General features: G+C 33.0%; 1 protein-coding gene across 1 annotated transcript in view; it reads left to right on the forward strand.

Annotated features, from left to right (window-relative positions):
• The first annotated feature begins 276 nt into the window (after positions 1-276).
• Positions 277-22,990, forward strand: part of SYCP2 (synaptonemal complex protein 2) — a 63,539-nt gene continuing 40,825 nt past the window's right edge. Inside the window, 13 exon segments of the mRNA XM_068986791.1 lie at positions 277-300; positions 1,172-1,315; positions 2,130-2,258; positions 3,036-3,140; positions 3,503-3,527; positions 6,357-6,442; positions 7,196-7,281; positions 7,550-7,584; positions 8,407-8,549; positions 8,632-8,684; positions 10,055-10,100; positions 10,672-10,767; positions 14,811-14,871. Of these exon segments, the coding sequence (XP_068842892.1) occupies positions 277-300; positions 1,172-1,315; positions 2,130-2,258; positions 3,036-3,140; positions 3,503-3,527; positions 6,357-6,442; positions 7,196-7,281; positions 7,550-7,584; positions 8,407-8,549; positions 8,632-8,684; positions 10,055-10,100; positions 10,672-10,767; positions 14,811-14,871 (1,033 nt within the window).

Consider the following 22,990-nt stretch of genomic DNA (forward strand, 5'->3'; position numbering starts at 1 on the left):
CAGGACTTCGACATTTGTTTAAGTCATCTATCAAAAGACAAAGCTTGAATAAATGATCTTGAGGCTTCCTCCAGAAACTTCTTTGACAGAGTCAAATGAATAATTTCATAAACAGTGAGGAACTTAAAGAGACAGCATTTATTGCCTTTGGTATAAGCAGCAGTGCTTATTTATGTGTTTTAAGATGTTTAAACTGTAAACATATAGATTGCAAGATTCAGTAAGTATATGTTTTCTTTTATAGGTGTTTTGTTCAAGTTTTAAAGTTAAGTCAAAATGCCAATAAGACCAGATCTCCAGGTAGGTAGTGTAGGCTAAAAGGAAGTATTTTAATTCCTAAAATCACTTTTTGTTTATTTATAGATATTAAATGCTATAGTTTTAGGAAAGACAAAACTTACTTGTTCCTATGAAATGGTCAAGAGTTAAATAAAAATATTATCCTTTTATTTTTCAATAGATTTGTTTCTAGAAGCTTTAAGAATATAAAGTATTAAAGATTATATATACCTTTTACATAGAAGTGAATTATACGTTGATTTATGTATAACTTATGCCTGGATACTTTAATGTCAAGGTTTAAAATTGTAAGATATTTACATTTAGGTCAATCATATTACTGTATGAAAATTCCTTGTTAATGAGGTGTACTTTTATAGCAGGAATGGCAGAGTTTGTAAAGCTTATAAATATAGAATATAATAATAAATTATGTGTGCATGTAATGCTTAAGTTAGTTTGGTTGGTATAGCTCCTAAAGAAGTGCTTTTACCTTCTTTATGCATTTTTTTTTTTTTACTATTATTTAAACTTCATGAAGAAGTTGACAGATATGTTAGGGTTTTATCCATGGTTTTAAGTATTAGTTACTATAAAGCTGATTTTTATTTCTTTCATTAACAGGTTTTTGTTTTTAACTTAATGATGACTTTTCAATAAGAGATATGAAGTAGAAATTATTAAAATATATTTTCCTATATAGATATTGTTATCAAAGAAACTTAATCTCTAATTTTGTTACTCCAAATTTAATAGTGGACAGTTATATAAATTGTTTTATAAGCTCTTGAGAATTTTCAAATGTGAAAGCAGTTCTTAAATTACTTGATTCCATAAGGTGACTAATGTTGCTTTCAATTCAGTATATGTGGTATTTTCTATATTTCTTCAGCAGTTGGAAAAATGCATTGATGATGCTTTAAGGAAAAATGATTTTAAACCTTTGAAAACACTTCTACAAATTGATATTTGTGAAGATGTGAAGATTAAATGCAGCAAACAGTTTTTCCACAAGTTAGATGACCTTATGTGCAGGGTAAATACTCATTTTCATTGAATGATTGTTACGGTTATTAGATAGCACTCTGCTTTTTAGGAGGAGATTCTCCATTGGAAGAAATGAATAAAAAGGCTTTGGCAGGCTTGCTTGTATAAATAACTGCTTGTTTCACCACTTGCTTTTTTGTGTGTGTTTGTTTGAGGAGTACCAAGTAACATGTTGGACTGTTGTTTTGTAAACAGTATATACAAAAATCATGTTTACATAGTGTTACCATTATTAACTTTATTTAAACCAGAGGAAAATAGGGTACTTACTTGAGGTTTAAACAATGTGATCTACTTTTTGAAAACATATTAGCATATTAATCATGTTGTGTGGACAGTGCTTGTTGCTTGTAAATATAAAACAAGTAAAAACAAAAATCATCTAAAATCTTGGACTTGATTTGTCATATGTAAAGTATTTTTATACTTTTATGCAAGTGATTATTGACAACCTCCACCAGACTTTGATAATTGTTACAAATCTAAGATTAAGATTTCTTATATCCCTTAGTTAAATACATAGAGCTTTTTAGAATGGAAGGTAACTGGTTCATTGCCTCATAAGTATAAAGTTTCTTAAATTATATAATTCTGCATTCTTTTGCTGAGTTTGTTGTTCACTGGCTGAGGGGCTGTAAGGAAGTCACCTTTTAAAGCCATACTTTTGTCCTTTGCGATATGGAGATTATGATAATGACTAACACTCAGGATTTATGAGGATATATTAATAACATTCCTAGCATAATGCCAGTTCCATTTTATTTTGTATTTGCAAATGTTTAAATCTATGATTTGCATTTTAGGAGCTTAATAAAAAAGATATCCAAACTGTTTCAACCATTTTGGTTTCTTTTGGAAGATGTGGCAAAAATATCAGTATATTGGGGCAAGCTGGACTTCTAACTATGATAAAACAAGGACTAGTCCAAAAGATAAGTATAGAATATGTAACATATTCATGTGAGGGAAATATGTTTAAAGCTGTGTTTTCTAATTAAGCGGCTCATACTCTTGAAAAATAAATTTGGAAAATGTATATAAAACTTTGAGATAAAATATTTTTATAACCTGTCGTATATGTTAGAGAATTAAAGATCACAAGGAAACTGTATACAGGGTCCTTGATGATCATGTGAATGTAAGGTCCCAAAACTCCAAAAAGCCTTAACTTGTTTTATTTTCTCTAGCTCATTTTAGTCCTAGTCTAACTTTTATTTTTCTTTTTATATTGTTTATTATATTTCCCATTTTAAAAAGTATTGATTTTTGTCTTTTTCATTCTTTGTTATATTCCCAGCAACAAGAACAGTCCCTAAGGCATAGCATGTACTCAAATATCTGAGTTCAATAATAAAAAAGTAATGCCAAAACTTTTCAAATAATAACAATGACAAAATGATCTAATGTGTAATGATAATTTACTTTTTATCTATTGTATGAATGTTCATGAACTAAGAATTTGAAGAGAGTAATAAAGCCTTTCTCCTTGGAATTGGAACTTCATTCATTCCATCTAAAAAATGGGGAACATATAGTGAGTTAGCAAAAAGCAGAAACAGTGAAGATGTTTAAGAGCATAAACTTATTTTGATACGGTACTGGCATTTTTATTTGTAATGTTTGTTTTTAGGTTTACTGTTTCTATAAATACATTCTTAAAGTTATTAAGTGAATTCAAAGTGACTAATGTATACATTTCCTTTTTTTACATGGTTGCCTGGTTTGAAAAATCCAAGGAGATTATTCTGATTCGAGGAAATTCAAAAGATGAAGCTGTTATAAATATGATAGAAGACATATTTGATCTTTTGATGGTAACAACCATATTGATTCACTGATGTTATGAAGCATGTATGTGTTCATTTAAAAACATTTGTGTTCTATATGGCCTGAGATCAAAAGTCATTAACAGATTGGTTAGTGCATTTATCTGATTAATTAATTGGTTAATACATAAAAGTTAAATAATTTGCATGTGTTCATTTAAGAACAAATTGTTCTATATGGTCTGAGATCAAAAGCCACTAACAGATTGGTTAGTGCATTTATCCTGATTAATTAGTTAATAATAAAAGTCAAATAACTTTATGGTAAATTCAGAAGTAACCTATTTTAGTACTATTTTTAATGGTTTTTATTATAAGTAAGTTTTAAATATTATTCATTTTCTTCTCAGGTCATACATGACATCGATGATGAAGGTATAATAAACATTTTATTTCTATTGGAACAATAATTTGCTCTTAAAGTTCTGGTATAATTTTCCAACTCTTGTCGTGTTATCCTAACATTAGTAATTCATTACCTAATTCAGGGATCTACAAATATTTTCTGTAAAGAATTAGAAAATATTTTAGGCTTTGTGGGCCAAGAAAGAAATTGAGACTGTTACACAGGCACTTATTTAACAAGAAAGAAAACACATTTCCACAAATGTTTTATTGATGCAACTCAGAGTATAATGATTTTAAAATACTAATAAGGAGAATAGCATTCTTTTCTGAGAAGGTAATAGTGTCTCTTAATTAAGGTTCAGAGTTAGTGTTTGCTATTGTAAAAGCTGATTGCAAGTCTTACTTGTTCATACTCGTCTATAATGAGATTTTGTGTATATTACATTAGAAAATGTCTCTTCACATTCATGCAGATAATGCCAAATACTGATATCAGTTCATGAACATGTATTTTAATTGAGCATAGTCATCACTTGGCAACATTTATAGAATTAGGTTTTTTCCTTAATATTTGTGTTTTATGTGTATATATATGTATACATGAAAAAAGTCTAATATTCTATAAATGGTTTCCAAGGGATGACTGTGCTTAATTAAAAGTCATGCTCAAGGTGGTTCAGATATCTGGTAAAGAATCTGCCTGCAATATGAGAGACCCAGGTTCAAGCCCTAGGTCGAGAAGATCTCCCCTGGAGGAGGAAATGGCAACCCATTCCAGTACTGTTGCCTAGAGAATTCCATGAACAGAGGAATCTGGTGGGCTACAGTCCATGGGGTCACAAAGAGTCGAACACAACTGAGCAACTAAGACTTACTTTTTTCTTTTTTTAAATATAAATTTATTTATTTTAATTGGAGGTTAATTACTTTACAATATTGTATTGGTTTTGCTGTACATCAACATGAATCCACCACAGGTATACACGTGTTCCCCATCCTGAACCCCCCACCCTCCTCCCTCATCGTACCATCCCTCTGGGTCATCTCAGTGCACCAGCCCCAAGCATCCAGTATCATGCATCGAACCCGGACTGGCGATTCGTTTCATATATGATATATATGTTTCCATACCATTCTCCCAAATCATCCCACCCTCTCCCTTTTTTCTTAATGTTTACTTTTTAGAATGACATTGCATTGCAGATTAATCACTTTCAGTTGAAGGTTAGGTGGAAGCTCCTCAGTTGCACAGTTAAAATCAGTTTTGAAATATGGAAATTTCCTTTACACTTATATCAGCATCCCAAAACGCTGCTGGGTCTGTAGTTGGAGCTTGGAAAAAGTTTATCACCTATGTTTCTGTTGGAAATGGAGATGTCATTTCTTGTCTTAGTTTTTGAAAGCCTGTTGTGATTCAGTTGACCTTTGTTTCATTGAAATGACTTTATTGAAGTATAAGTATCTCATAAGTATCTCATATAAGCACTGTTTTTCCTTGGATTTGGGAGCTGAATTCATTAAGAAATCTTAATCAACTCTGCAGCCCAAGCTAATTACCAAAGCCATTCATTCAGAGGTGGCTAATGATTGCTGAATTCCTGAGAATGAATGAAATTCACCTGAGACTACTAATTCAGTAAAACATCATACATTCACATATTTCCATGGAGTACCTGCTGATGAATACAGCCATACAAAAAGGGACAGTGAGATGGATTTGGTTTGTGGGCCCATAGTTTGTCCTTGATCTAGTGAAATTTTTAGTAGGACAAGGAGAATATAGAACATGTTACAATTCATCATCTCAACTTGTGTTTGGTAGTGCCTTGTACCTAACAATAAACTCAAGTTATTTTATCTCCCTCCGTGTTGGTTGGGGAAGAAATACCTAGGACTGGTAATTGAGGCTGGTGAATCCTTTATATTAATGAATGAAGGAACAGCTGTTTGCTGCCTTCAAAGCCAAAACATTTTAAAAGATTGTTTGCTCTTTATTTCAGTAGTAGTTAATGCTACGTTTTCATTTGTTTTTTGCACTTAACATAACAATCTAGTCTAAATTCTTCAGTTTTTAGGGGAGAAAACAGTCCTAAAGCACCAATGATTATGAAGTGATCCAACTAGTTTTTTAAAATAAATCATTTTATCTTTTCAGATAATTCAGTGATTTTTTTTCTTCTTTTAATGTAGTCACTGTGAAATTGTACATTTTCTGTTCCTATGTTGCCATTATTTAAAATTATTTCTTAAAAATTATGTTGTGAATTAGCATGGGGCAAATTCCTCTTAATTAGTATTAGTAAAGCCTTGTCTTTTGAGGGACTAGGGTCAAATTTAGAAACAGGTAATGTTATTTAGATCTTCATGAGGAGGTATTAATGACCATTATGAAATTTTGAAGGTATGACTATAAATTATTGAGGCCAGTTTTTATAAAAACCTTAAAATAATAAGTTTCCAGTTTTGAACTATATTTATCTAAAACACTAATACTGTTTTAAGTGCCTAAAAAGGAGAAACTGGATCTGGGGTTATTCCCTTGCCAGAATTCGGATCAGTCGCATCTGTTGAATGATGTTTTTTCTTTTTTTTTTAAATTTATTTTAATTGGAGGCTAATTACAGTACTGTAGTGGTTTTTGCCACATGTTGACATGAATCAGCCATGGGTATACATGTGTTTTTTCAAAGTTACACAGCTGATTAGTGGCAGAACCAGGATTGAATTTCATGCTTCCTGGTGACTAGGGCAGTCCACGGGCCTTCTGAACTGAACTAGTATGTCCTTTCCATTCACTCATATAAGAAAAGGTTGTCCTTTAAAATACGCATTTCTCAATAATTAACTTTTATTCAGGTAAAAGGCAAATAGTTGAAAATTTCTTGCCTCGAATTTGTGCCCTGGTTATTGACTCAAGGGTGAATATTTGTATTCAGCAGGAGGTAAGCCATTTAGTTTTTCTTTTAAAAATTAAAGAGAAAGTAGAGTCAATTTGGTAGCAGTTTATCAGATTGAATAATTATTTTATCTCAGCACTGAATTATTATGTAGTGTATTTCTGTGGTCTTAATTCATTGCTTTGGAGAAGGAAATGGCAGCTCACTCTGAAAAATACCACAGAGAGAGAATTCTTAACAGGCTATAGTCCATGGGGCACAAGAGTTGGACACAACTTATGGTTGCAGGAGGAGAAATTCATTTCCTGACATGAATATATTACGTAAATATATATTGAACGTTTATAGCCATGTGGATTTATGTATATGAATATAGCTTATATGAAAATAAACTGTACCATATAGATATTAGTTCCTCAGTATTTACATGCTAAAAATAATTTATAGTATATATTGATAATACATGTGTATATGTGTATAGTCATAAGAATACATATTAATATGATGTTTTTTGGTTCCTTAGTTCTTATGATAGAGTAATAATGAACATGTCATACTGCAGAGTATGAGTGCTTTAAGCATAAGAATTGTGGTATATTCCATTTTTGATATCCTTTGTTTTATGTTTTCTTATATTCACTATTTTATGCTTTATATTCTTTCCCCACCCTTCATTCCTTGCATAAAATGCTGTGATTAAGAAAAATAGGCTTCTAAGTTTATGTACTTATCTCTGAAAACATATTAATGTTTCATTGAATATATAAAGTTAATGGATTCTCTTTTTTTCTTTTCTAGACTCTAAAAAAAATGAATGTGATGCTTGACAGAATGCCTCAAGATGCCAGGAAAATACTCTGTAACCAACAAATGTTAATTCTCATGTAATAATTTGTACTATATTGCTTTAATTAATAGTTTAAGTCAAGAATTTAAAGGATGTTTGTAAGGCGAATAAGGCAACCATAAGTTGCATTAGTAATTAAAATTGGTCAACTGTTACAGGTTTGTAATATAGTATATGGGTATGTTTTCTGCCACAGTCTACTACTAGTGAATTATAAGTTTTAGTGAAGTTTTTTACCCTAAACATATGAACTTTCTATTTAATTGATACTTGTCCACTATATAACCTGCTGTTTTGATTCACAGGAGTAGTATGGGAGAAAGGATTTTAGATGCTGGAGGTATGTTTTTTCAAAATGTTCATATTTGAAGTTATTCCAAATTTATTAATAGAATATAATATATCAGTCAAAATAATAATATAATGTGAAATTATATGAAAAAATTATAAACTGCATAATCAAGCAATTTTTAATTACCTTAATAAATAAAGGATAAATATCTGTGGAACTAAGAAGTATGATAACAGGAGTTGTCAAATATAATTTGTGCCTAATAATAGTAGGTTTATGAATAATAACTTGATTTTCTAGTAGATTTTAATTCCTTTTGCTAAGAAATTTCTCAAATATATTTTATGAAATTAGGTTTAATATTATTGGGATTGATTTGTTTGTAAATGATGTCTTTATTAAAAGAACTGAAATTTTCTTTCCTAAGTTTCATATGAGAAAATTTTGATGTAGTGATTTACATATAGAACAAACCAGTGGCTTCAAATACTTTAAAATAACTGTAAACATCATGATATACAAAAGGAAAACAAAGATTACCTATGATTTATAGACTTGTCAGTTATTTTGCAATTCACAACTCTAATAATAATGGAATGATAGTATCTTTGCATATTTAAGAGTTTCTTTTAAATGTCCTTAAATTTTTTTGTTTTATTCCTTTTTTCTGTTGACAAACTTGTCTTGTTGTTTGGGCTGTGTTCATGCCATGTAATGGTGGGATATTTCTAACCTATATGAAGAAAATGGCAAAAGATGAGTTAATTGCACTATGTTCCTTATTTCTCTTGCTTGTTCTAACACCTTATGAAATATAGAGTTTCATAAACTTTAATTTTCATAATTTCAAATAATTAACTTTTTTTTAAGATTATGACTTGCAAGCGGGTATCGTCGAAGCTTTATGTAGAATGACCACAGAAAAACAAAGACGAGAACTGGCTTGTCAGTGGTTCTCAATGGATTTTATTGCTAATGCATTTAAAGGAATTAAAGACTCTGAATTTGAAACAGTAAGTAGTATAAAATAACAAATTAACAAGGTTTTTTTAATTGCTGTGTTTTTTAAAAGCTCTCTCTTTTTTCAAAAATTAGGATTGCAGGATATTTCTCAACCTTGTAAATGGCATGCTTGGAGACAAGAGAAGGTAAATTTAATGCAAAATACAACCATTTAATGATAAAAAATAGAGCTCAAGAGGGGAGCACACAATGTTAGTCTGAAATAATCCTCCACTGGTCTTATTTTACTTTGTACTTTTTGGAGGAAAAATACATTTTTAATTAACGTGAATTAGGCCACCTCATGTGAACACTTGACTCATTGGAAAAGACTCTGATGCTGGGAGGGATTGGGGGCAGGAAGAGAAGGGGATGACAGAGGATGAGATGGCTGGATGGCATCACTGACTCAATGGACGTGAATCTGAGTGAACTCGGGGAGTTGGTGATGAACAGGGAGGCCTGGTGTGCTGTGATTCATGGGGTCGCAAAGAATCGGACACGACTGAGCAACTGAACTGAACTGAACTGAAGATTGGTTTACTGTATTTCAGAATTGCATATGCATCATAAATTTGGTGTTTAAGGAATAATAAAAGTCTAAATATTACTTGAGCTGCCTCTATCCATATACTGCAATAAAAATGTATAGCAAATATAAATCGTTTTCTTTTGTAATTAACACTGTAAGGATGTTCTTTCTGAGGTTATTAAATCTCAAGAATGGTCTAGGTAATACAAATTTTTATCACTTTTGACAGTGACATAGGAAGTATTTTTGTTGTGCAGTGCCTGGCACCATATACATGCTCAGGACACATTGGATGAATCAATTCGGTGAAGGTTATGTGCAAGGAGTCATACTATTTGAATTTGAATAATAGGTTCCCCTCTTCCTGTTCTAATGTTGGACAAGTTGTTTAACCTCACTTTCCTCTATTTCCATAGCTATAAAATAAGAATACTAATAATATCTTCCCAACCCAGGGATAAAACCCACATCTCCTGCATTGCAGGCAGATTCTTTACCATCTGAGCCATCAAGGAAACCCACAATAATATCTATCCCATGTTTGTTGTGAAGATTAAATGAGATAGCTATGTAAGTCCTTACAATTGTAATTGACCAAGAAAGTATTCAGTGAATTCTGCCATTTTTATTAGCAGTATTATTCACTTCTACTCTTCCTATCTAATCCTGTAGGAACTTCCATTACATTACTATAAGCTATATTGGGAATCTCTGCTCATAGTTATAACATGAAAAGTAATTTGGTACAGTTAACCTTAGTCAAAATGGTAGGTTAAGTAGTAGCCTCAAAATAATACGCTTTCTTTCAGAAACACGTTTCCACTAAATTCTCACCTTAAAGAGTAATAAAGAAAGAAATGAGTTTATTTAAATTGTCGCTACCACCTAATTTCCTTTTGATCCTAGGTGTGATTTGTATGGCAAGTCAAATTATGCTGTGGAAGCTTATTAATTTTTTTTAACTCAAACTGCTTTTTCTTTCAGGGTCTTTACATTTCCTTGTTTGTCAGCATTTCTTGATAAATATGAGGTAAATTTTAAAATTTAATACTTTTTTTTAGTTATTAGGTGATTTTTGATGTAGAGGTCAACTGAATTGTAGGTTATAAATTGACAACATTAATATTAGTCATAATTAGATCACAAATAACAGCTGGTCTGATATTCTAGATCTAAGTGACATTTTATGAAATGACATGTAGCCAAGGATAAGTAAAATATAAAGCTGTACTTCAAATTATCTTACATTTCCTTTTTCAAGCCCATTATTGTTTATTATTCGTGAATATATTCAAATGTGAAATTTTCTTCAACCTTTATTTGTAGTTGAGTATTTGTGATTTTCTGGAGCTGGCTAATTTCTGTGTAAAATAATAAGCAGCTTTTTTTTGTTGTTTCTAAATTGATTTAAATGCTGTACTTGCCTTCTCGTTATCTGTCTATACCTTCCAGCTGTACTTTTTTCTTTTTTTGAAAAAAACTCAACCATGAATATGTCATAATTTTATATTTATATACAGCATAATTATAGCATGTCATAATTTTCTGTTGTCACTTTTAAAAGCATAGTATGTTCCAGTTTTATATGTTTATTTTATTAGCTGCAAATACCATCAGATGAAAAACTTGAGGAGTTTTGGATAGATTTTAATCTTGGGAGCCAGACTCTATCATTCTACATTGCTGGAGACAATGATGTAAGTGTTATTCCCTCTGTATCATTTTGAGTTGTGTGTATATGTATGTATATAATAATTCAGTTTTAAAATATAGATTTCTTTGTATATTTTCTTGCTTTTAATAGATTTCAGTGTTAGCTCTAATAATTTTGATGAGCATGGTAACCTATCAAGCTAATTAGAAATAAAAATTATTTCTGATGTTTTGTAGTAACAGAAAAAAGTTAAAATTTAATACTAGTTTTTAAATATAAGCCTTTCAGAAATTACACGTTAATAATCAAATTTAACATTCAGATGAACAAAGTGAGTTGAATCTAGAAAAGACAACAGTTACTCAAGTACAGAAACAGTTAAAAAATAGCATTAGCAAACAATGACAAATGGTCTTATTTTATTCTTTCATAGCATCTTCTATTTGAAAATATTGAAGAATTGATTTTTATGGTCATATTTAGAAGTGAATTTTAGTTCTTTTCTGTGCTAAATTGTAGCTATGCTTAAACTTTCCAACCAGGTGGTGTGTTTTCTGTTGACCCCTTTTTAACCTGAGGAAAGTTTTTGACCCATTGTTTCCAAATAGCCACCACTTCTATTTGCTACATTGGTGTACTTCTAGCTCAAGCTATAGAGCAGAGATCTGAGTAAGAGTTTGGTTTCCAGTTTACTGATCTGATTGTGATTGCTGGTAATAATGATGCTTTTTGTCCAGGTAAACTTTTTATAGACAAACATTAACCAGATGCCTCTTAGGAATTCCACATACCTTTATTTCTTTTTAGAGTACTTTCTTAAAATGTTCAATAATGAGTTGCAAAACCTAGCATTACTTCTCAGAGGCACTGACAGTTTTCATTAGTGTATTTATATTTGCAGGCTTCATAGGAGTATTTTTAACTGGATTTTCTTTAGGAAGTAGACTTTCAGTTTCAGAGAAGAGGATAGAATAGGATTGGAGTGGTTCCTGACTTCACTCGCTTGGTCTAATGGATAATTCAGGGAAGAAAATAAGTAATTTTAGTATTATACATGATAGGGATAGTATAAAATGCGTTTATAAGTATTAAATGCCTCATTGTGATCCAGACACTGATTTAGAGAGGCTGGGAGAAAGTTCTTCCCACAGATACATTTAGACTCTCCTTTCCTCTCTGGATTTCTGTGGCAGCAGTGCATTCTCCCTATGTTCTCTCTCACTGTCCTCAAAGCTTCTCCCCTATTGTGGCCGCTTAAAACCCTCCCTGTGTCTCTTTAACAATGGTATTCGAGGGCCTTTATGACCTGGGCCCTCGCATCTCAGACTCTTCTCCATGCTTACTGTGTTCAATCCCCATTCATTTTTTTCTTTTCCTCTAGATAATGCTCTCTTCAGGTCTTTATACTTGCTGCCTAGGAACCTCAGGATCTTTGCATCCCATTTAGATAGTCTGAAGTAGCTATCCAGCCATATTATATCACATTGTCCTCCCTTTTCTTTTGTAGTAGTTATTGCTACTTAAAATCCTTTTATCTGTTGTTTTTTGTCTACCCACCCCGTCATAGAATGTAAGATTTATTGAATCAGGGACCCATCCTCTCTTATTTATAGCCGTTCAAGGGCTCATATTTAAGAATGAGTAAATACAACACTCAACTGAAAAATGCTCTGTGTTAGTGATAGAATTCAAAGGAGACTGTAAAGAAGGCAGGCAGTGTAGAGCCAAAAAAAGATTATAAGTAGGAGACAATATCAGTTCAATAAACATTTAATAAGAACTTACTATGTGCCAGATATATACTAGGCGTTGACCATCACATTCATGTAAAAGATTCTCCTGGCTGGGGAGAAGAGATTTAAAAGGGACAAGACCAGAAGCAGTTAGACTTATGCAGTAATCCAGGTGAGAGGAATCATGGTGGCACAGTTTTGGAAAGTGATGGTGGGGATGGATGGAAATTGATGGGTTTCAGAAAAACTTGAGGTAGAATTGAGCAGATTTGGTAATTTGTAGTAAAAAGAGGAAGGATTAATAAAACTTTGGTAACTGAATGGATGGGGATGCTGTTTTAGGAGGATCAGTTTTGTAGAGGAAAGATGATTCAGCTTTGAATATTTTGATTTGGAGGTGCTTGTGGGGCATTCAGCTGAAGATAACTTGTAGATAGTTGAATATATTGGTCTGAAGTTCAGATGGGAGAACTGAGCTGTAAGTGGAAATTCAGAAGCTCTCTGTATACAGAAGATAAAATCATGGGATTCTGTGAGTGTCTAGATGACAAAATGTAAGAAATGTATACATGGATAGGCAGATGGATACGTGGATAGGCAGATGGATACGTGGATAGGCAGATGGATATGTGGATAGGCAGATGGATACAGGATAGGCAGAAGAGACTAGCCTGAAGGATACTTGGCAAGTCTGCCAGAAAAGATCAAATTAAAAGGGTATCATGTTACAGAAGGCAGAGGAAGGGTGTTTTATGAGAGGAAATGATCAACTCTGTCAAAACACAGTTAAATAAAATAAAAACTGGTCATCCAAGAAAGAGCCATTTTGTTTAAGCCATAGGATTTAGGCATTCCTGGAAAGTTGAAATATTTGTAGAGGAAGTAAAGACAAGAAGAAAACACAGCAGACGCTAAAGTGAGATGTAGATTCAAGGGAGGGGTTTTTGTTAGGTACTTTATTTTAAGGATTAGTGTTTTAAAACTGACGGCTAGACTAACGATGAATAAAAAAGTTGAGATCGAGAGGAAGAGAGCATAATGGAGGGAAAGTAGGGGGTGAAGATGAAATTGGTGGGCACGATATATTGGTAAACTGTTGAACCTGGGTCAAGGGCGTGTTTTGTACTCATAATGATTTCTATTTTTTTTAATCTTTTTGAAAATTTATATAATGTAGACTTTTTTTCCCAAAAGGAAAGCTTTGAACCAAGTACCTATGTATATGAGGAAGAGTCACTTTAAAGTTAGCAGATGATAATGAGTAGGTGTTATACACAGAGATAACACCTACTCATTATCATCTGCCTCATGCAGAGAGTTGACTCATTGGAAAAGACTCTGATGCTGGGAGGGATTGGGGACAGGAGGAGAAGGGGACGACAGAGGATGAGATGGCTGGATGGCATCACTGACTCGATGCACGTGAGTCTGAGTGAACTCCGGGAGTTGGTGATGGACAGGGAGGCCTGGTGTGCTGCGATTCATGGGGTCACAAAGAGTTGGACACGACTGAGCGACTGAACTGACTGACTGACTGACTGATACACAGAGAAATAGGAAGATGCTCAAAGGAAAAAGGAGGATACCAACCTTTTCCTCCTGACCCTGAGGTTTTAAGGTCTGGGAGAATTAGCACCTTGACTGGAGAATGCTGTAGTTAAATGGTACTGGTTCTCTCAAAATATACACTGGTTTCAATAAGGCAATTAAGTGGAGGGAGTTAGTGAAGAGACTGAGGATTTAGTGGAATTTTAATAGTCCTTAAATAGCAAATGAATTGGATCTATTTTCATCATAAGATTACTGGAAGGTTTTAGGATATCATCTTTGTGGAATGGTTCTAATTTTTGCTATAACTTTTTTGTGTGAATTCACATTATTTATTCATTTATACAAAGTTTCAGTGAAAATACTTGGAAGGGGAAAACATTTTAGGTTATTATTAACATGCATTCAGTGTTTGAATCTAAGAACAGTCAATTAATGAGTGGGAATTGGGGGATGAATATGATTTCACAAAACATTTCAAAGGAAGAGATGACAGGATTTGGTAATATTTTTTTAAAAAGGTTATAGTCTAATATGAATGGATAGTCATTCTTTTTTTATTAAAAATAGAAAACCATTAAAGTAACCAATACTATCACTTTTAAGAATGAGCAAATAGAGTAAATGTGACAAGTATATTATGTAGTCAATTGATGGAACAAGAAATGTGATATATCAACCAGTTACTTAGTGATAGTAAAAAAAAAAAAAACCTTTATTATTTGTATAACTTGAAGATAGTGTTTAAAGGAGCTTCAACGCAAGATTAAATTATTTATGATCAAAATGTGTTTTTAAATTTAAGGATCATCAGTGGGAAGCAGTCACTGTGCCTGAAGAAAAAGTGCAGATATACAGCATTGAAGGTATTAAACTTGTTTTCTACCATTTCTGTTGGAGTAGAAGTTGCATATTCTATGGAAAAACTCAGTAGACTGATGAAAGCAGATCAACATTTTCATATGTTCACATTCATAAATGTGATGGTTCACTATCATCAAATTCCCTGACCCTGTGTTACCCCCAATATCTTGTATTTATTTCCTTCCCTATCTAATCTAAAACCTATGATCAATCACTTTCTTCTCAATATGTACTGGACAGAAATCATTTACCTTGGCAGACTGGCACCACTGCAAATTCAGATATCAAGACATTATTTATTTCAGTAGGCATGTAGTGCTATCTCATGATAGTTCTTATTTGTATTTTCCTAAAACCACTTTTAAGAAGGTTGAGCACTTTTTCATGTGCTTAATGTCCATTCATATATTTTCTTTGTGAATTATCTGTTTAAATATTTTGTGCACTTCTTTACTAGACTACATTTCTTTACTGGACTATCTTTTTATTATTAGGTTTTTGAGTTCTTGTGTATCTTGGGTAGGAACCCTTTGACAAACATAAGCTTTATGAATATTCTCTCCCTGTCTATCTTTCTTATTCATTTTCTCAGTGGTCTCTCTTAATGAGCAGAAGTTGTTAAATTTGAAGGCCACATGATCAGTATTTTTTGTAACATGGCTATTGCTTTGTGTGACCTAAGAAGTTTTTGCCTACTACCAAGTGACATAGATTTCCTTCTGTTTTTCTATAAGAACTTTATGGTTTTACATTTTATGTTTAGAATTCTGATCCATCTCATTAATATTTGGTTATGATTCGATACAGGGGTTTAGGTCCATATGGATATAGAGTTATTCCAGGACTAATGCATGAAAAGATTTTCCTTTCCTCACTGGATTTCTTGGTTCCCTTGTTGAACATCAAATGACTGATTTAAGTGTAGGTCTTACTGTTGTAGTCCATTCCATTGATCTGGTCCCTATGCCAGTACCACATTGTTTCAGCTGCTGTAGATTTGTAGTGAGTCTTAAAGTCAGTAGTGTGTAAGTCTTCTAATATTGTGGGGGTTTTTTTGACGACAGTTTTGGTAATTCTAGACCTTTTGAATTTCCATGTAAATTCTAAAATTGGCCTATCGATTGCTACAGAAAACTTGCTAGAATTGTGACTGGGTTTGTAGTTTGATATCAGGAAAAGTAACATTGTAACAGTAGTTACACTTCTGTGATGTAGTTATTCTTTTAGATACTTTGGAATTCATTTGCCACATCTAGTTAGAAATTTGGTATTTCATGTCCTAGAAGGTCTGTAGTTTTAAGTTTCAAAATCAGGGCATTGTTGAACTTCATAGGATGAATTTGCAAGTGTGGTCTTCAGTTTCCCCTAAGAGTATGTGAAAAATTGGTATTGTTTCTTAAGTACTTGGTAGTATTTACCAATGAAGCAATCTGGACTTGTCTTTTACTTTTCTTTGGTGAAGGCTCTTAACTACAATTTATTTAATACATAAAGGGTTTTTCAGGTTACCTATTTTTTTCTTCAGTAAACTTTGGTATTTCTGTCTTTCAAATTGTTTTCATCCGTGTTGTCAATTTTTTTGGCATAAAATGGTTTATAATGGTCCCTTTTTATCATTTTACTGTCTGTAGATTCTGTGTGATGGTCCCCCATCACTGCTTATACTGATAAGTTGTCGCTTATCTTTTTTCCTAATCAGTCTTACGAGAGGTATATCAATTTTTTTGATGTTCTCAAATAACTAGCCTTTGGTTTCATTGATTTTTCTCACTTTTGTGTTTTGATCTTCAGTTTAATTGATCTCTGCTCTTATATCTATTGTTTCTTCTCTTCTGCTTGCTTTGTTTAATTTGCTTTCCTGTTTTTAGTGTCTTGGAGTGAAGCTGAAGTCGTTGATCTGAGACCATTTTTTCTTTTCTAATAGCCTTTTAGTGCTTTAAATTCTTCTAAGTATGTCCTTAGCAGCATCCTACAAATGGCAATATGTTGTGCTTCCATTTTCATTCATGTGATTCTTTTTAAATTTCTCTTTTGGTTTCTTCCTTGACCCACAGATTATTTAAAAGCACTTTACTGATTTCTAACCTGATTTCATTGTTATCAAAATATACTTTGTGTGATTTGAAAATCCTTTCCAATATGTTGACTATTAGGTTATGACCCAGATATGGTCTGTCTCAGTAAATGGTCTGAATGCACTTGAGAGGAAAGTGTTTTCTGTTGTTCTTGGGTGGGGGGGTGGGGGTTAATCTGTTGTTCAAGTCATACACCCTCCCTCATTGTCTACCTACCTGTTCTATCAATTATTGAGAGAGAGGTGTTGAAGTCACTATGGTTGTGATTTTTTTTCTATTCATTTGGTTCTGTTATTTTTTACTTCAGGTATTTTGAATTTCTGTTATTAGTTTTATAAACATTTAGTGGTAGCATCTTTTCATAAATTTATCATTATGAAATGACTATTTTTCTTGTGGTAATATTCTGTGCTCTGTCATCTACTTTATGTAATACTAATATACCATCTCCAAGTTTCTGTTGGCTAATTATAGTATGGCATATCTTTAAGTAATTTATGTCCTGTATATTTAAACAGGGTTTCTTATAGGTGTCATATACTGGGCATTGTTCTTTTAAATGTAATTTGACAGTTTCTGCCTTTTGTGGTTTTTAATGTGACTGTTGATCTGCTTTAAATTTATTATCTAGCTTTTGTTCTTTCTATGTACCATCCTATCTGCCATGTTTCTTTTTTTCTCTTCATTTGTGTTACTTCATTTTCAGGGGTTCCATTGTATTTCTTTTGTTGGCTTTATATTCACTTTTTAAATGGCTGATCTAGGGTTTATTTTATACATATTTAACTTAATAGTGTGTACGTTCAAGTAATATTATACCCCCTAGGAACCTGGTAGGTTCTTACAAAAACAGTCAACTTCTGTTTTTGCTTCCCTGGCCTTTGTGCCACTACTGTCAATAGGACTAAAAATCTTTTTGCTTTTGAATGTGTCAAAGACCTCATAATATGGTATAATAATATTTTTCTTTGTGCAACTAATTAATTTTTTTATTTTTACTTTATTTTGCTTTATAATACTGTATTGGTTTTGCCATACATTGACATGAATCAGCCACGGGTGTACATGAGTTCCCAATCCTGAGATTTTTAAAATAGTTTAAATAGTGCATTATATTTACCATTTCCAGTGTTCAGCTTTCATTTATAATATATGCAGATTTCTGTCTGGTATTATTTTCCTTCTGCCTGAGTGACTTCTCTAATATTTCTTGTACTGCAAATAAGCTTTTTTTAATGTCAGAAAATTGTTGTTTATATTTGGGAAAAGTATTTTTTATTTTATTTTTACAATTTATCATGGTTAAACTTTTATTTGTAATTAATTTTTTAATTATTTTTGGCTGCACTGGGTCTTCATTGCTGCATACAGGCTTTCTCTAGTTGCAGTGTGCAGGCTTCTCATTGCGGTGGCTTCTTCTCTTGCATAACAGGGGCTCTAGACCATGAGGGCTTCAGTAGTTGCAGCACACAGGCTTAGTTGCCCAATAGCATGTGGAATCTTCCCAGACCAGGAATCAAACCTATGTCCCCTGTTTGAAAGGCAAGTCCTTTTTTGTTTTCTAAGATTTTTTTTAATTGAAGGATAATTATAATGTTGTGTTGGTTTCTACCAAATAAAACAACATGAATCAGTCATAATTACATATATTTCCTCATTCTTGACCCTCCCTCCCCTCCCCCCATCCTACCCCTCTAGGTAATCACAGAGCTCGAGGCTGGGCTCCCTGTGTTATATAGCAACTTCCCACTAACTATTTTACACATAAATGTGTATATATGTCAATGGTACTTTCTCAGTTCATCCTACTCGCACCTTCCCCTGCTGTGTCCATAAGTCCATTCTCTCCATCTTTGTCTCCATTCCTTCCATAAAGATAGGTTCATCAGTACCTTTTATTCTAGATTCCATAGGTATATATTAATATACAATATATATTTGACTCTCTCTGACTTCACTCTGTATAACAGACTCTAGGTTCATTCACCTCACTATAACTGACTCAAATTCATTCCTTTTTATGACTGAGTAATATTCCATTATATATATGTAACCACAGCTTCTTTATCCATCATCTGTCAATGGACATCTAGGTTGCTTCCATGTCCTTGCTGCAGTAAACATTGAGGTACATGTGTCTCAGAATTCTGATTTTTCTGAGAGTATATGCCCAGGAGTGGGATTGCTGGATCATACAGGCTTCCCAGGTGGCTCAAATGGTAAAGAATCTGCCTGCAGTGCTGGAAACCTGGGTTCGATCCCTAAGTCAAGAAGATCCCCTGGAGAAGGGAATGACTACCCACTCCAGTATTCTTACCTGGAGAATTCTGTGGACAAGGCAGCCTAGCAGGCTATAGTCTGTGGGGTTGAAAAGAGTTGGACGTGGGTGAGCAACTAACACTTTCACTTTTTCATGGTAGATTTATTTCTAGTTATTTAAGGAATCCTCATAATGTTCTCTGTAATGGCTATATCAGTTTACATTCCCACCACCAACAGTCCAGCATTTATCGTTTATAAAATTTTGATGATGGCCATCCTGACTGGTGTGAGGTGATAACCTCATTGTAGTTTTGATTTACATTTCTCTAATAATGAGCAATATTGAACATCTTTTCCTGTGTTTATTGGTTGTCTCTATGTATTCTTTGGAGAAATATCTGTTTAAGTCTTCTACCCATTGTTAGATTGGGTTGTTTGCTTTTCTGATATTGAGCTGTATGTGCTGCTTATATATTTTGGAGATTAATCCTTCGTCAGTTGCTGCTTTTGCAATTATTATCTCGATATGAGAGTTGTCTTTTCATTTTGTTTATAGTGTCCTTTGCTGTGCAAAAGCTTTTTAAATTTTATTAGGTCCCATTTGTTTGTTTTTGGCTTTATTTCCACTAATCTAGGAGGGATGTCAGAGAAACTTGCTGCGATTTATGTCAGTGATTGTACTGCCTGTGTTTTCCTCTAAAAGTTTAATAGTTTCTGGATTTGCATTTAAGTCTTTAATCCATTTTACTTGTGAAATCCCATGGACAGAGGAGCCTGGTAGGCTGCAGTCCCCCATGGAATCGCTAGAGAGTCAGACATGACTTAGCAACTAAACAACAAGAACAATGATGCTAGAAAGTGTTCTAATTTCATTCTTTTACATGTAACTGTCCAGTTTTCCCATCACCACTTATTGAAGAAACTGTCTTTCTCCATTGTATATTCTTGCTTCCTTTGTCAAAATGAGGTGCCCATATGTGTATGAGTTTACTTCAGGGCTTTGTCTTGTTCCATTTGTCTGTATTTCTGTTTTTGTGCCAATACCATATTGTCTTGATGACTGTATCTTTGTAGTATAGTCTGAAGTCAGGGAGGTTGATTTTGATTAATCTAGCTCTGTCTCTTTGGGGTCTTTTTTATTTCAGTACAAATTGTGGATTTTTTGTTTTAGTTCTGTGAAAAATGCCATAGGTAATTTGATAGGGATTGCACCGAATCTGTAGATTGCTTTGGATAGTATATTCATTTTGACAGTATTGATTCTTCCAATCCGAGGACATAGTATATCTCTCCATCTGTGTTGTCTTTGATTTCTTTCATTGGTATCTTATAGTTTTCTGTATACAGGCCTTTTGTCTCTTTAAGTAGGTTTATTCCTAGGTATTTTATTATTTGTTGCAATGATGAATGGGTCTGTTTCCTTAATTTCTGTCTCTGATTTTCACTGTTAGTGTATAGGGATGCAAGGGATTTCTATGTATTTATTTTATATCTTGCAACTTTACTAAACTCATTGATTAGCTCTAGTAATTTTTGGTGGCATTTTTAAGGTTTTCTTTCTATAGTATGTCATCTATAAACAGACTTTTACTTCTTTTCCAATCTAGATTCCTTCTATTTATTTTTCTTCTCTGATTGCTGTGGCTGGGACTTCCAAAGCTATATTGAATAATAGTGGTGGGACTGGGCACCCTTGTCTTGTTCCTGATCTTAGAGGAAATGCTTTCAGTTTTTCACCATTGAAAATAATGTTTGCTATGGGTTGTAAATGGCCTTTATTATATTGAGGTAGGTTCCTTCTATGCTGATTTTCTGGAGAGTTGTTTTTTTTAATCACAAATGGGTCTCAGAAGCTTTCTGTGCTTCTGTTGAGATGATCATAATGATTTTTATCTTTCCATTTATTAATATGGTATATCACATTAATTGATTTGTTTATTGAAGAATCCTTGTATCCCTGGGATCAACTCCGCTTGATCACAGTGTATTGGATTTAATGTGTTGTTGAATTCTGTTTGGTAGAAATTTGAGGATTTTTGCATCTGTGTTGATCAGTGATATTGGCCTGTAATTTGCATTTTTTGTGATAATTTTATCTGGTTTTGGTATCAGGGTGATGGTAGCTTCACAGAATGAATTTGGGAGTTTCTTTCCTCCCTCTGGAAGTTTTTCAGACAGTTTGAGTAGGATAGATGTTAGCTGTTCTCTAAATGTTTGATAGAGTTCGCCTGTGAAGTTGCAGGTAGATTCTTAACCACTGGGCCACCAGGAAAGTCCTGAGAAGTATTTTTGATACTTGTACAGAATTCTAGATTGCCTATTGTTTTGTTTCAGTTTACTTTAAAGATGTTATTCTCCTGTGTCTGGCTTGCATTGTTTCTGATGAGAGGTCTGTCGTTCTCATGTTTGTTCTTTTTTGTTAAAAGTCTTTTTTCCCCTGGCTGCTTCTAAGATTTTCTCTTTATTAGTGTTATAAACATCTGATTATAGTGTTTTAGTGTAATTTTCTTCGCATTGTTCATTCTCTGAGTTCATTGAGCTGTCTTGCTTCTGAAGTTTTTATCCATTGCTCTTCACATTGTTTTTTTTCTGCTCCTTTTTCACCTCTCCTTTGAAGGTTCTAACTACACACAGACTAAACTACATGAAGTTCTCCCTCAGCTCACTGATAGTTTGGGTTCTCCCTCCAAACCCCAGGCTTTTATTTCCACTCTCTTTTCCATTTAGGAAAAATTTGTGGTGTTTTATTGTGCTAATTAATATTTTTCTGCAGTGTCTAGCTGTCTAATCCTACTGTATATAATGTTTATAAAAAGGCATTATAGTTTTCATCTCTGAAAGTTTGATTTAGGTCTTTTTTAAATATAAATTCTTAGTTTTAGAATAGTTTTAGATTACAAAAAACTTTCCAAACTAGTTTAGAAAGTTTCCATATACATCCTCAGCCAGTTTCTCTTATTTTTTTAATTGTGGTAAAAATCACACAACATAAAGTTTACCATCTTAAGCATTTATAAGTGTATATAGTTCAGTAGTGTTAAGTACATTCACATTATTGTGAAACAAATCTTCAGAACTCTTCTTATCTTGAGCAGTTGAAACTCTATAGCCATTAAACAGTTCTCCTTTCCCATTTCAGTCCCTGTAACCACCATTCTACTTTTTGTTTTTATGAAATTGACTATTTTAAGTGGAATCATAACAGTATGTCTTTTTGTGACTGGCTTATTTCACTTAACATAATGTCTTCTGCAGTTTTAACATCATATTTTTTTATGGTACGTTCATCACTGTATCTTAAAAAGTCTACTTGAAAACCAACACAATATTATAAAGTAATTAACCTCCAATTAAAATAAATAAATTTGTATTTTAAAAAAAAAGTCTACTTGAATCCTGTGTCGTCTTCTGTCTCATTACTTTTCCATTCATAGCCAATTTTGAGAAAATAGTTTTTACTAAATCTTTCCTTTTCTTGCTTTTCATTTGTTTTTTTCTACATCCTGTTTTACATCCCACTCCACCAACATTTCCACTGAAATTTCAGATGTGAAGATGACAGTTAACTCTTATTAATATCATTATATGCACTTCCACAGACTTCCCTGGTAGCTCAGACAGTAAAAAATCTATCTGCAATCCAGGAAACCTGGGTTCAGTCCTTGGGTCAGCAAGATCCCCTGGAGAAGGGAATGGCTACCCATTCCAATATTCTGGCCTAGAGAATTCCATGGACAGAGGAGCCTGGTAAGCTACAGTCCATGGGGTCGCAAAGAGTGGGACA

Source organism: Capricornis sumatraensis, chromosome 15 (genome assembly GCF_032405125.1).
Source record: "Capricornis sumatraensis isolate serow.1 chromosome 15, serow.2, whole genome shotgun sequence".
Lineage (NCBI taxonomy): Eukaryota > Metazoa > Chordata > Mammalia > Artiodactyla > Bovidae > Capricornis > Capricornis sumatraensis.